The 14,094-nt window shown below is 33.0% G+C and overlaps 1 protein-coding gene and 1 pseudogene across 2 annotated transcripts; both read right to left on the bottom strand.

Annotated features, from left to right (window-relative positions):
• Window positions 1-196: 196 nt before the first annotated feature.
• Window positions 197-5,517, bottom strand: LOC104736109 (protein S-acyltransferase 24). Of its 2 annotated transcripts, XM_010456037.3 has the most exons (13): window positions 4,896-5,517; window positions 4,548-4,688; window positions 3,865-3,977; window positions 3,332-3,411; window positions 3,079-3,242; window positions 2,618-2,756; window positions 2,432-2,531; window positions 2,039-2,096; window positions 1,852-1,929; window positions 1,637-1,735; window positions 1,188-1,266; window positions 948-1,096; window positions 197-747 (listed from the first exon to the last, which is right to left on the bottom strand). In XM_010456037.3, the coding sequence occupies exons 1-13, from the start codon at window positions 5,151-5,153 to the stop codon at window positions 343-345; spliced, it is 1,863 nt and encodes a 620-aa protein (XP_010454339.1). In that variant the 5' UTR covers window positions 5,154-5,517; the 3' UTR covers window positions 197-342. The 2 variants fall into 2 exon arrangements, with proteins under 2 accessions (XP_010454339.1, XP_087338390.1); XM_087482264.1 differs by lacking the exons at window positions 3,332-3,411; window positions 3,865-3,977; window positions 4,548-4,688; window positions 4,896-5,517 and having other exon boundaries at window positions 3,075-3,214.
• Window positions 5,518-6,834: 1,317 nt separating this feature from the next.
• On the bottom strand, window positions 6,835-7,936 carry LOC104736108 (putative glucan endo-1,3-beta-glucosidase BG4 pseudogene; annotated as a pseudogene).
• Window positions 7,937-14,094: the final 6,158 nt, after the last annotated feature.

The following is a 14,094-nucleotide window of genomic DNA, read 5'->3' as shown; positions in this document are numbered from 1 at the left end:
AAAGAAACTATCTTTATAAAACTTGAAACAGAACAAGAAAAAAAAAAAAAAACCCCAAAGAAAGAACAAGTTCTCTCCCCACGGAATAATCTGATAAACCTCTAAAAGCTCTCCCGTTTGGATGCCTCTTACAATAAGAGAACATCTCTATATAATTTTTCTTAAAAAGACCTCGATTAAATCTAGAGAGAGGAAATAACTAAATGGAAACAATCTAATTCTGAAAAAAAGAAATCCATGGTTTCGAACCTTGAGTTACTTGTGTTAATGATAATGTATCAGCACACACGTGTTTCTTACAACACAAATGCACATTTAAAGAACATTTGGGACAAGCCCCTATCATGGAGGTACAACAGGTCGGGTTGGGTTGCGAGCAAGACCAAGTCCCAACCCCAAAGGAACTTTATCACTCTTTGACTTACTATTATGGCTATGGCTGCAGTTGGAAGAATGACCATGTGTTGACTGTGAATTATGTACCGGGTTAACATTGATAGCGACGTGGCCATTGCCATTTTGAAGTTCTGGATTCCGCTGCATTTGCATCATGTTAATACCCTCTTGTCTCTGTGTTGCGTCTTCTTCATGACACTCAATATCTTCGTTATAACCTTTTACTAAAAAGTCCGAGCAGTTTCGTCTGCACCCTAGATCATACGGATTCCTGAAGCGACCACCTGGACCTCTTAGGTAGCTGTACCGCAGGGCATTAGCCATTTCGTTTGTAGTTATGTTCCTTGATATCTGTAAAGGTTAAGGGGAAAGGATCAACCTTCAGGATGAGGAAAAACATTCCCCCATGAAATGTATCTAGTCTACTTAGTGAGTTTTAGCTGTGGAGTTCTACGGATGAATTATCTGGGGAAGCGAACAGAGTCCTTAAACCATCTAGGCCACAAGAGGAACAAAGACATGCAAATACGGAAAAAGGAATGAGGACTCACTTGTGACGCTTGTATAACTGTTAAGACAGCAACAGAAAAGAAGAGGCAGAATTCCACCAGCAGAAAGGATAAAGCACCCACATGATTAGTAGCGACATGGCTCATCCATGCTCCAAAAGAAGATGGAGCTGAAGGGTCACTCAAGACTCCTGCATGTATATATCATTTACATTTTTCATCCGAAAGTTTTCTCTAAATTTATATATCACAAATAAAGGGCATCCTCCACTATAAACGTACTTGCAAGAGTAACACCACCAGTTATCAGCATCGCTAGAACTTCAAGTAGAAGAAAAAGGAAAAATTCCCACTTGTTTTTCTGCAAAATAGGTTAATGGAAAACAAGCACAATCCACAGATAAGTATCACAGAATAGTATCAAGCTCGTGCTGCCAGTGTAAGAAATCAAACCACTAGCAACCAAAATGAATAGAAGAGGTACTATGACACCAAGAAACATCTCCGGCGATCTCTATACCCAAATATGCAACACAAGTATACCACTCTAATAATTAAGATCGTCTAAGCTTTTTCGAAAAGAACAATAAGTAATGTCACATCAAAAGAGACAAGGAAGAATAAGAAAGATTTAGTAATATAAAATGTTACTATCAAAAGCCTGATCCGTCTACCCCAAATTTGCCAACTTATGTCAAAAACTATTATAGGAAGACAGGAGCTGTACTTACTTTTCCAACACAATTTGATACCCAAGGACAATGGTGATCAAATTGCTCTACACAACGATCACACGTGGAACAATGCTTAGCTCGAAGAGGTCTGATAATCTGAATAAAATGAAACAAAGCGGACCAAAAGAAGTAAATTTTAAGATGTAAGATCCATGATTAAGTATTTGTTATTACGATTTAAGAACGACATAAAAGAGAATTTGAGCAGGTACCTTGCATGTTGCACAGAGTTGCGTCCAATTCCCAGCAAGCAAAGCAGGGTTGTTTAGCTCTATTTTTAACAGTGGTTCCTGTAAAGGGGTAAGAAAACCAGTAATGACACTTGAACATAAAATCGTACTAGAAATCATACCTATATGTCACTTAAACTTGAGAACTAAAGAAGCTAATAGTACTAACATCATCTTTCATAGTTTGCGGATCATGGATGTTCATTCTGATGTAACCTGGATCCTTCCTGCAGAATATATAAATTACATTATTAAACAATAAGGAAACCCGCTACTTGTGATACAAAGGTATTATTATACCACTATGGAGAAAAATAGGAGTTCACAACAGAAAATTAAAATCCCAATCTGCAATGGCTAGGTGAAATGAAAGAAACCATCAAGAGAATTGGCTTTAGAATACTATAATGTAAAATCCTAATCTGCAACCGCCAGCTGGATCAGCAACTTACGTATTGCATAGATACACTATACTAATAATCAGACAATAACAAAAAGCAGACTTGGTACTTTCAGACTTTATACAAAAAGGAAATCGATGAAGGACAGGGTGAGCCTATACCTGCTACAGCGGTAAAATAAAAATAGTCCTGCAGTTGCAAGAAGGAAACCCAGCCATGCAAGCGAACCAATTCCAGTTGTTAACTTTGGCAGATTCGATGCTGCAATGGCCAAAGAGTTCATAAAATGATAATCATGCACAGAACAGTTGCTTGATATGATGCGAGATTCGAGGACCAAGATATACCCAAAACAACAGAATTTGTATATACGAGCAGAAGCAGCAGGATCATGATCCAAAGAACTGGAGCGAGTCCCAACTTTGACAACTTTCCAAGGGGAGTGCTTCCGTCGCAACGCTTTTCAAGCAGGTTTCTAGCATTACCCTGCACAGTAGTGTTGATAAGACAGATATTCAGACACAGTATAGAACTAATTTTCTCAATAGTTTAAGCATAATGCTGCTCATTTTGAATGGGTAAGGAATTCTACAGGCTTGGAGAAACTCATACAGTACAGCTACAAGAAGAGTTAACTACACCAGGTATGCAAAGGTCAAATGAGATGCACATAACTGCCAAAAAAAATCCAGGCCAATAGAATGATCCAACTACCACTTATTTCTAGCAGTACAGCCACTACGAAAGCATCAAATAAACAGTATGACTACAAATTGCTACACAAAAAACAAGTAAAACAGATACCTACAAGGAAAAAAGAAACTTGTCTGTGATTCTTTTCAGAAGCAAGTTGTGCAGGGGTTAGCCCAGTCTTGTCAGTAATCATCAAATCCTCTTTCTTTCCAGCCTGCACCAAGACAGTGCAAGCCTCCAAATTACCTCGGATGGCAGCCCAGTGCAGAGGAGTGCAACCTGATATACGAAGGAGAAGATGTAAGAAATTTTTGGTTAATCTAAAAATATATAAGGGGATTTCAAAGAAAAATTATGTTTGTAACCACCTTCTTTGTCCTGCCGTCCTCTATATGCATCCAGAAATAAAAGTAGGCGAATAGAATCTGCAAAACCTTTATATGCAGCCCTGAATTTCTCAAATTATGAGAATAAAATAAAGACGAATTAGAACCGTCTTCTGAAAACAAAGGATAAAAATTCAAAGGTCCACCTAAGCAAGCTAAAAAAAATGCTGCAGAATAATCCATGTAACAGTAACGAACCCTCAGTAAGAAATATGGGAAAGAAAATAACCTATGTATCCTTGGAATCTAAATAGAAAACGGTACAACAAACTTCACAAATCTTCGTAACAAAAAAACTCGAGAACTATCACCTCATCACAAAAAGTAATTTAATCCACCCAGCATATTTTGCAACTAGGAAAAAATTGTAAGGAAACAAATAAACCAACTATCGAGTCTCCAAATAAGCATGCAAGCCTAAACACTTAGAAGTAAAAATGAAAGGAGCCAAAAATCAATTAATAAGTAACAGTTCAAAGAAGGCGAGCTTGTGTTCCACTTAGCGGCAACCATACCAATGCAAGGGGCTTCTTCCATCATTATCTGGCACATCAGCATCAGCATTCCACTTGGAGACAACGTGACAAAGAAAAGCAGTCTGGCCATACTGTGCTGCGACATGTGTTGGCTACAAGCAGTTTAAATTGGCTATTAAAATACATCCACTGAGAACGTAACAAGACAAAAAGGGAAATTTAGTAGGATCCAGAGGAGAACATTGACGAATAATCCGAGCTTTACCAAGAAACTCTGAGAATAAAGAAGAACTCAGTTTTTCAACCTTTAAATGGAGTATGGAGATGGCAGAAACAAGGTCTTTTGAGATTTATAAATGAAATTGAAATCACTATGAACATTCTAAAAGCTGATTAATATCCCGGCTAAACGAAAGTTCTCTATGTTTTAGATAAAGCTTTGAATAATGGGTCACGAGACAGCTCAATATCGTTCCAAAGACAAGTAGGATCGGTACTTAGATGAAGCCATTTTCTAATGCATAATGTTGATTGAACATATGCTCTTCTTCCCATAGAAACAAGTGACAAAGTACGCAGTGTTGATTTACCTACATGAACCTCAGAACACATTCATCTTACTAGAAAAATGCAACCAAAAAATGACAAGCAATATCTATGGAACCTGAGTGCCAGTTATACAACCTCCCTTAATATACGAAGTAGTTAAATAAGAGAACTACCTGATAGCCATACATATCCGTTGCATCGACCCTTGCTCCCTCTTGTAGTAAAAGTTCTGCAACTTGAATCGCACCACGAACAGCACTCCAATGTAATGCAGTCTGTCCAGTATGATCCGTGGCATTTACATCTCCACCATGCTGGCAAACCAGAACCGAAACGGATCAGTAATAGAAACTTCAGAACCACAACAGTTCAAACCTAATTTAGCTCATGGCAACAAAATCAACTACATAAGAGTAGTAAACAGAGACTCCAGAACATCAACAAACAAAACGTTTAATAAAGCACAAAACCCTGTTTGCGAAAAAAAAAAAAGAAGATTGGGGGAGTTGTTGTTGTGTAACCTCGATAATGTACTGGGCAACGGCGACGCGGTTGTTCAAGGCGGACCACTGAAGAGCATAGTAGCCAAGACCATCAGGCTCGGAAACAGAACAACCCTCACACTCAACCAATCTATGAAGCTTCTCCAAATCACCATAAGCCGCAGCGGTATACACATCGTTCTTCAAACTCTCCTCGTCAACCGCTTTACAACTCGATTCCCCATTCTCCTGCGGATTCGATTGGATTTCTTCAACCACCTCGATCTCCGATGACATTTTTGTTTGTTTCTCAGCCTCCGCAGATCGATCACGATTGTTGGTATACGAGGACTCGATTCGATTCTATGCTCCCCCTAGCATAAAATTAATGGTGAGATTTGGAGGGGGAAATGAGAGAGAGAGCTAGGGTTTTTCTGGGGAATCTCAAGAGGAAGAAGACGAAGAAGAAGAACGATTGACGAATTCAAAAATTGACTCGGAGATGAAAGAAAGGGGACGAATCGGATTAAGACGGGTCAGACTCAGACAAAATACCTTCAAATCTTATCGTTCACTTGTATTTTTTTTAAAAATAATTTCACAAACTTATTATTGTTATATCACAACTTAACATTTCTAAATGTCATTTTTTTTCATGAACATTATACAATATTTTTTGGTGGGTTTAATTAAAAGGAAAGTGATGTGAACGAATCATAACATCTGTCTAATCGTAATAAATTTTTAAATTTGTATATAGTATATATAGCATATTTAGTATCAGAAAGGTTAATAAATCTCTTCAAAAAAAAAAATTCCAAAATAGGAAGAATTTATTCGTGATCATAAAAAACATATTATTGTGCAATCAAGATGGTTATAATTTTTCTTCTCTACACAAATGCAGTTTTTTTTGTTAAAGAGTATTCTATTAAAAATATATGCTGAATGGGCTATTTCCGGATTAGACCCATACAAAATCCCCTAAGGGTCTGATCCATGACATCAAACTGAACTAAACCATTGAGATACAAAACCGACCGGGTTCACAAACCGATCGCTGAAAACCCTAATCTACAAACGTAATACACGTTGTAGCCGCCGTCCAACAGATCTGCGGATACTTACCGGAACAGGACTTCCGGTAAGCTTGGACGACGCTAGCCGAACAGAGATGGTGATCCAAGATCTGTTTCCATTCCGCCACCGTAGAGCCGTGTTGAGGAGGAGGAAGAGAATCGAGCTCGTCGTCGTCGAGGAGAGTTTTTGCTTAGTCGTGAGGGAGAAAGACAATAGGAAGTAGATGAAGAGACCTTCGACGGTGGCTTAGCTTCGCCGGATCGGAGTCTACCTTCCCTATCGAAACCGATTCCGCGAGACCTCCAGAATCTCCGGTCCCCAGATCTAACTGTCTTCCTCGCTCGTTCCTCGCCGTGAATCTCCTTTTTTCACTCTGCGTCGCTACACTGCCGGTAGAGCTCTTACCAGAGGAGTCTCGCAGATGCTTCTCCCTTCCACTGCTCCCTTGATCTTGTTCCAATGGTGTCGCCGAGAAGATGCAGAGTCGCGGATGAAGAACCATGAGCCGTAGGGTCCTCATCGTCACCGGAATTGAGAGAAGATCCGCCGTTGGTGCAAGAGATTGTGATCAGAAGAGAAAAACTTTTGAGAGAGAAATTGCCATGAGCGAGATTCACGCGCTCCACTTCTCTAAATGCAGTTTCTTTGAATTATTTAATATATGATAAACCCTTGGTTTTTCTCAATCCAAACGCATAAAAAACAAAGTTGTTTTGGAAACATATACAAACATAGAAGAGTGCAAAGTATATGGCATAACTCTTGTAGTCTTGTATTGTGTTTGTTTAATTGATGAAGAAACAAAGTACAATTACGAAACCAGAGCAATTGTTTTTTTTTAATTAAAAAAATCAAATTTATTATTTAAAAAGCCAATTAAGTTCCGCTACGAGAGATCTCAGCAATCTCATTGCTAGCATGTGTTATTGAGTGGGGAAAGTCTAAAAGTCACACTTTAAAATAGCCCGTAGATGGGTTTCATATCAGTAGGATTGTACAACCCGAAATTTTGTTCAGTCCCGACCGGTTTCTGATTTTCGTTAAAAGTTGCAAACAAAAACCCCTCGATGCCATTGTTAGGTCTCTTAGGCGTCCCTTTCCCACTTGCTATATGCTTTACAAAATTTCCATTACCCGCGATTTCTGGCGTAGTTAAATCCCCGTTCCCAGCGGATGGCCATCCGGTTTCAGACACCACCATGGGTAAATCTTTAACGCCTTCTTTCTCCATTGCCCACACAAATGCGTCGAACATTGCATCAAATATGTTTGAATATCCCAATGGTCCATCTTGGACAACGATATCTTCAGTGGCGAAGGTTGCATAGTCGAGACGAATATTTGCTGGGTCGGAAGCGTAAGGGAAGTATGGGTAAATGTTTACAAGTATAGGCGAACTTGTTTGGGACAATAGGTTCAGCACGGGAACAAGTTGTTCACGAGCTTGGGATGTGAATATTCCTGCAGAAGGTGGGTACGACTGCTCAAGGTTCGACATAGCCACCACGGTGCTTATTATGATTGGAAGATTCCTCGACTTGACTAGGTTGGTGAGAGACTGCATGACTGGAAGCACTTGAGAACCGATTGATCCGGGGATGACTTCATTACCAACAGTAATTGCTGCAATGTTGACGTCGGCTAAGTAAGGCTCGATGTTGGTCGCGAACCAGCCCTTAACAGCTTCTTCGCTAGCTGCAAGAGCAGCCAAGTCCTGGTCCCTAACGCCAACAGTGACTGCAATATCACGGTGGCCGCGTAAAGCATTAAGGACCTCCATGTTCGGGTCGAAGATTCTGATTTTAGTAATACCTATGAACTTGTAAAGTTTGATAACATTGGACGGAGATGGGAGGTTGTCTCCGAGGAGGCCGTAGTTCAAGCCAATGCTATTTGCTGCGGTGACGAAGCCACTAGTGTTGTATTTGACAGACAACAGCACAATGCACGAGAGGAAGAACAAGAACAGCTTCGTAGGCGAATAGAGCATGATGAAACTTATATCTGCAAAATATGTGTGGGTACTTAGAGATATCTCAAGATTGTACTTCGGAAAAGGAAGAAGAAAGGAAGCAAACGTGTTTTTTCTTATTATGTTTCGTTGTTTGTGTGTGTATATATATATAGGTACGTATTTGAGATAGTGAGATATATTTGCACTCTTGGGAGTGTATTCAATCTAATATTCGAAGTGATTTGAATAGTGAGATTTATTTTAAATGATTTTGTTGATTTTAGGGAAATATATGATTTATTGCAAAATTCTTTCAAATCCTGTCTAAAACCATGAGATGTAGGAGATGTATTTAACTTGACATTTTAAGTGATTTGTGTAAGAATACAAAAGATTTATGTATTTTTAACTAAACAAATCTTCTCAAATCCTCTAGAATCCTTAAAAGTCATTAAAATCTAAATTCACAAACTGTTTTGAATAACAGTGCATTTTAAAGTAGATTTTTAAATCATCAGTTCAATAACAGTGAATTTTAACAGACTTTTTAAAATATATGATTGAATAACATATGATTTATCCACAATCACTTAAAATGTCAAGTTGAATACACCCCCTTAATGTCTTATTGTATTAATAAAATAGTAAAATTCTTTTTATTTTGATTTCTGGTGTAATCTTAGCCGTCGATCTATCTAGTGAAGTCTTTTTTAACTAGTTTTGTTTTATCCACTTTTATTTTTTGTGTTTAATTGAATCTCACTATCCCGTAATAGGGCTGGGCAAAATATCCGAACCCAAAAATCTAACCCGAAATCCGATTTAAAATACTCGATCCGAACCTGAACCCGAACTTAAAAATATCTGATTGGATACTTTTAGTAAATGAATTGGGTACCCGAACCCGATCGGATATATCCGAACACCCAAAACAAATACCCGAAATCATCCAAAGTTAGATTTTCTTAAGGACCTTAACAATAGATTGAGTCAATTTACAAGTTTTGCAAGTAATTTTATAATCACTACTGCAAGATAATTAGTTTTCATTTTCATATGTTAGTTTGGATAGATTATATGATTCTAACTTTGAATTTGATGTCATTTGATGTTTTAGGAAGTCCAGAACTGTCGGCTTGTGAAGGTGTTTTGATATTTAGAATTGTCTTTTTTTTTCTTTCATGAATTCAATTTTTGGTTTTTTTTTCTTCATGATTATTATCATTAATTTGAATTGACTTCTTTTAAAAAAAATTGAATTAAAAACAATCAAATCCGATCTTAACTCGAAATATATTTCAAGGTTTTGGATATCACCTGAAAATATCTAGTTTATATAAAAATTGTCAAAAAAACCAAAAATTGATAGTATAGAAATATATTTCAAGGTTTTGGACTATCTTTTTATAACAGAATGTTATTTAATTTATAAATTAACTACATATATAACTAATGTTTAATTTGTATTTTTTTTAAATGTACAACCTTACAAATATAGATATATTAGTTAGTATAGAAATTAGAAAGTATTTTGTTAATAGTATAGAATTCTTACGTGTACTAAAAGTAGGAATGTTATATCGACCGCTAATACTTAACTATGTATGTTTTGTTCTTATATTTATAGAAAAGTAGATGTTATATTCATAAAATGTAAACAAACTAATAAACTAATTCACTTGTGGTTCAACCGGTCCGACTAATTGAACCAGCAACCCGAAAGACTTCTGGTTCACCTTCCGGTCCGGTTTTAAAATATTGTCGTTTATTGATTAGACCGACCGTTTAGGAAATGTCTGTATGGAGAAAATATTGTTTTGTAAAATTGGAAACTTAATATTAATTAAATTAATTATAATTTTAATATTTAATGTTAAAGGGAGTGGTTCCTATTGTTTTGGAAATTTTATTCGGATAGGAAATCTTGTTTCCAAAAATCAAAACTTAATATTAATTAATTAAATAAAAACAAATTAATAATTAATGTTAATGACATGCTTGTAAATATGTTGCAACTCTAGGATTTATTTGCTAAATGTCTCCAAACATGTATATATATATTACAAATATAGATATATTAGTTAGTTTAGAAATTAGAAAGTATTTTGTTAGTAGTATAGAATTCCTACGTGTACTAAAAGTAGGAATGTTATATCGACCGCTAATACTTAACTACTAGGATCGAACCCGCGCTATAGCGCGGGGGAATACTTATTGATATATATATATATATATATATATATATGGTTTTAATATATTGGTATATGCTATATTTTTATTTTTACTGTAAATCATATAATTGTGTAATGAGGTTGGATAAAAGAATAGTAGGGAAACAAAAAAGTGAGTAAATGGTAATATAATGAGTTTTTTTTGTCAAAAATAATGAGTTTTGATACCTAAAAATAAATATAAAAGTTTAGAGAAAATTCTAACAACACAAATGAATAGATAATTCAATTTGATCATTTTGGTAGTAGAAATAGGAATATACATAAAAAATATAAAAAATATTTTGTTTGTAAAAGTTACATACTCGTAATGTATGATGTGACAAACCATAATGATTTTGTATTAGTAGTGAGTAAAATGATTAAGGAATGTACTCTAGGAAAATATAGTGATTTTGTATTAATTTTCGATTTTATTTATTGTTTACAAAAATATATATAAACAATTATTGTACTCACCATCCGAATAAATAAAAATTGATTAATTAATATTATGAAATTTTCTAAATATTTAGGATCTTTAGTTACATATTATTATTATTGGTTCCAAAATAACAGTAATTGATAAATTCTAAGATATAAAATAAATTCTTATAAATTGGAAAAATAAGTTTTAATATTAAAATCTATATGATTTCATTATTGTTGCATTGTAATTAACATAACTAAAAGCTAAATGATAGAACTTTGTGTTCACATATAAAATCATCGATTTGGTTAAAATATAAATTAAAATATATATATATATATATATATATATATATATATATATATATATCAGTATGTACATATAAGTATTTTTGTTCAGAAAATTTAAATATATTTAAATAACATTAGTTGCAGAAAATAAAACAATATAGTTTCTATATTAAGTCAAATTATTTACTAAAATGTAAAATAGTTCATATACCTATGAGTTTGTTTGATAGATTGACAATGTTTTTGATGTTCCTGTAAAATAAAAAATATATACACAAAAAATCATAGATAAAAACTTCATAAAAGCATAGAAAAGTTGGAATGAAACAATTGATTTCCAAATGTATTGCTTTATATAGTGAGTAATGAGTGTCGATCTTGTATTAATATTGAATATATTCATATAAGGAAATATTTTTAGTGATTAACGGTATTTCTGTTTTCGAAATCAATTAGAATACTAACAGTTAGGTGAAAACTTGCGATAGAATATTTGGCAAAGATATGATATCTTTATAACTAAATGATATTTTAGGATTTTGTTTGTTTAGCATATAAAAGACTAAAATTTCCGATAAAAGACTAAAATTTTGGAACAATTTGGTAATCAGATATTATTCTATAATAATTTTCCAAAATTGAAGCGTCATTTGATTTACTAATAATATTAATTTTCTTAGTTTCCTATATTATAATATTTTAAAACTTTTTAAAAGCTCAGAACTTTAAAAGTTTCAATATTAATAATAATTAAACTTGAAAAAATCTTAAATATTAAAAATTTTAAAATTATTAAACTTTAAAAGTTTTAAAATTATTAATCTTAAATAATTAAACTTTAAAAGTTTTAAAATTTTTAAATTAAACTTGAAAAATCTTTAATTTTTTTTTAAAATCTTATAATATTTTAAATATGCTCAAATAAAAAATTGTATTAAACACTATATATAGATTTTTCAAGTTTGGAGGCCTGGTTTGAACATTTGTAAAAAAATTATAACTGATGTGAGATATTTTTTTCTTTTCGATAGAGTACGATTGAGATCTCGATTATTTACAAAATCGATATCCTAAATTTACGGAATATTTTTGTAAGTTGGTATAACAAATAATGTTGATTTGATTTAGATTTTATTGTTAAGCTTTTAATAAATGCAAATTTTATACGATGAATCTAAATAATTACTTAACTTTATATGTTTCCTAAATTTCAGGACTGAACAATCTTTTCGAAATCAATATGCCATATGTAGAATATTTTGTTAAAGATTTATGGAGGCAGTTAATGTATTAATCATTAGAAATGGTTTGTGAGAAATTTATTGATGTTTTACATTTATGATTTTTATTTATTGAAATATCTTTTTTTTTTGATAACCCGATGACCGATTTAATTTGTCACGGGTTTCTTATGACCCGAATCCGACAGCTTTAATTTCGCGTTATTTCTGCAATTGACCCGACCCAAAAGCATTTTTGTACTTCTCTTTTACTTATATAGGGATAACCCGATGACCGATTTAATTCTTCACGGATTTATTTTGACCCGAATCCGACAGTTTTAATTTCGGGTTATTTTCTGCAATTGACCCGACCCATAAGCATTTTTGTACTTCTCTTTTACTTATATAGGGATAACCCGATAACCGATTTAATTCGTCACGGGTTAATTGAACCAGCAACCCGAAAGACTTCTGGTTCACCTTCCTGTCTGGTTTTAAAAACATTGTCGTTTATTGATTAGGCCGATCGTTTAGGAAATGTCTGTATGGAGAAAATATTGTTTTGTAAAATTGGAAACTTAATATTAACTAAATTAATTATAATTTTAATACTTAATGTTAAAGGGAGTGATTCCTATTGTTTTGGAAATTTTATTCGGATAGGAAATTTTGTTTCCAAAAATCAAAACTTAATATAAATTAATTAAATAATCACAAAATAATAATTAATGCTAATGGCATGCTTGTAAATAGGTTGCAACTCCAGGATTTATTTGCTAAATGTCTCCAAAAATGTATATATAGGTTACAAATATAGATATATTAGTTAGTATAGAAATTAGAAAGTATTTTGTTAGTAGTATAGAATTCCTACGTGTACTAAAAGTAGGAATGTTATATCGACCGCTAATACTTAACTATGTATGTTTTGTTCATATATTTATAGAAAAGTAGATGTTATATTCATAAAATGTAAACAAACTAATAAACTAATTCACCCGTGGTTCAACCGTTATGACTAATTGAACCAGCACCCGAAAGACTTCTGGTTCACCTTCCGGTCCGGTTTTAAAAACATTGTCGTTTATTGATTAGGCTGATCGTTTAGGAAATGCTTGTATGGAGAAAATATTGTTTTGTAAAATTGGAAACTTAATATTAATTAAATTAATTATAATTTTAATACTTAATGTTAAAGGAAGTGGTTCCTATTGTTTTGGAAATTTTATTCGAATAGGAAATCTTGTATCCAAAAATCAAAACTTAATATTAATTAATTAAATAAAAACAAATTAATAATTAATGCTAATGGCATGCTTGTAAATAGGTTGCAACTCCATGATTTATTTGCTAAATGTCTCCAAAAATGTATATATAAGATATATAAGATATAGATAGATTTTACTTGAAAATATCTTTACAATTTTAGCTATTGTTATCAATTTCTAAAATCTGTTATATCAATTTTCTAAAATTACAAAATGATATCTTTAAATATATCATAAAATACTATTGTTTTCTTATAACTAAATGCAATATTGATCATAAAACCAATTTTAAATTATATAATAATAAAAATGATTGTAAGTTTTTTTCCTTTTTGTTTATCTTCCAAGTTGATGAAAAACATTTTGTTTATTAGAGAAACATAATATTGAGAAATAATTAATGTATGTGGGTCTATTTTGAATAAACATTCCTTCTAAATGGTAAATATTTGGATGATAAAATTGAAATAGGAAACAAACATATCCTTTCTTTTTCTTTCCCTACGAATTAAGAAATGGTCACCAGATTATTTCTTCTTTTTAAAAGGAAAATAATATGCAAAAAGAAAACAAAATCAATGTTTCTACTCATGATATGATATGTGAATTATGAAATTCAAAAGAAGATGAAAAGACATGGTGAATACTAAATAACATGAACGAGAAGAAGAAGAAAAGAAATCTCCATGTTTTGTGTGATCATACGTAATGAACATCGATCGAACTATTTATGAGTTGTAATTTATTTCAAAGATAAAAAAATGGACCATGACTTATAGTAAC

This window comes from Camelina sativa, chromosome 13 (assembly GCF_030686135.1).
Source record: "Camelina sativa cultivar CO46 ecotype springtype chromosome 13, ASM3068613v1".
NCBI lineage: Eukaryota > Viridiplantae > Streptophyta > Magnoliopsida > Brassicales > Brassicaceae > Camelina > Camelina sativa.
Note: the sequence above shows the minus strand (reverse complement) of the source record. Positions and strands in the feature narration are given on the sequence as shown.

Excerpts from the sequence above, each read along its gene's own strand:
- LOC104736109 (XM_010456037.3), bottom strand. The coding sequence starts at position 5,153 with ATGTCATCGGAGATCGAGGTGGTTGAAGAAATCCAATCGAATCCGCAG. Across the intron at positions 3,412-3,864 it reads GGAAGAAGCCCCTTGCATTG|GGCTGCATATAAAGGTTTTG; the intron begins GTATGGTTGCCG and ends TGAGAAATTCAG. Across the intron at positions 1,267-1,636 it reads TATCAAATTGTGTTGGAAAA|AAAAACAAGTGGGAATTTTT; the intron begins GTAAGTACAGCT and ends CCTATTTTGCAG.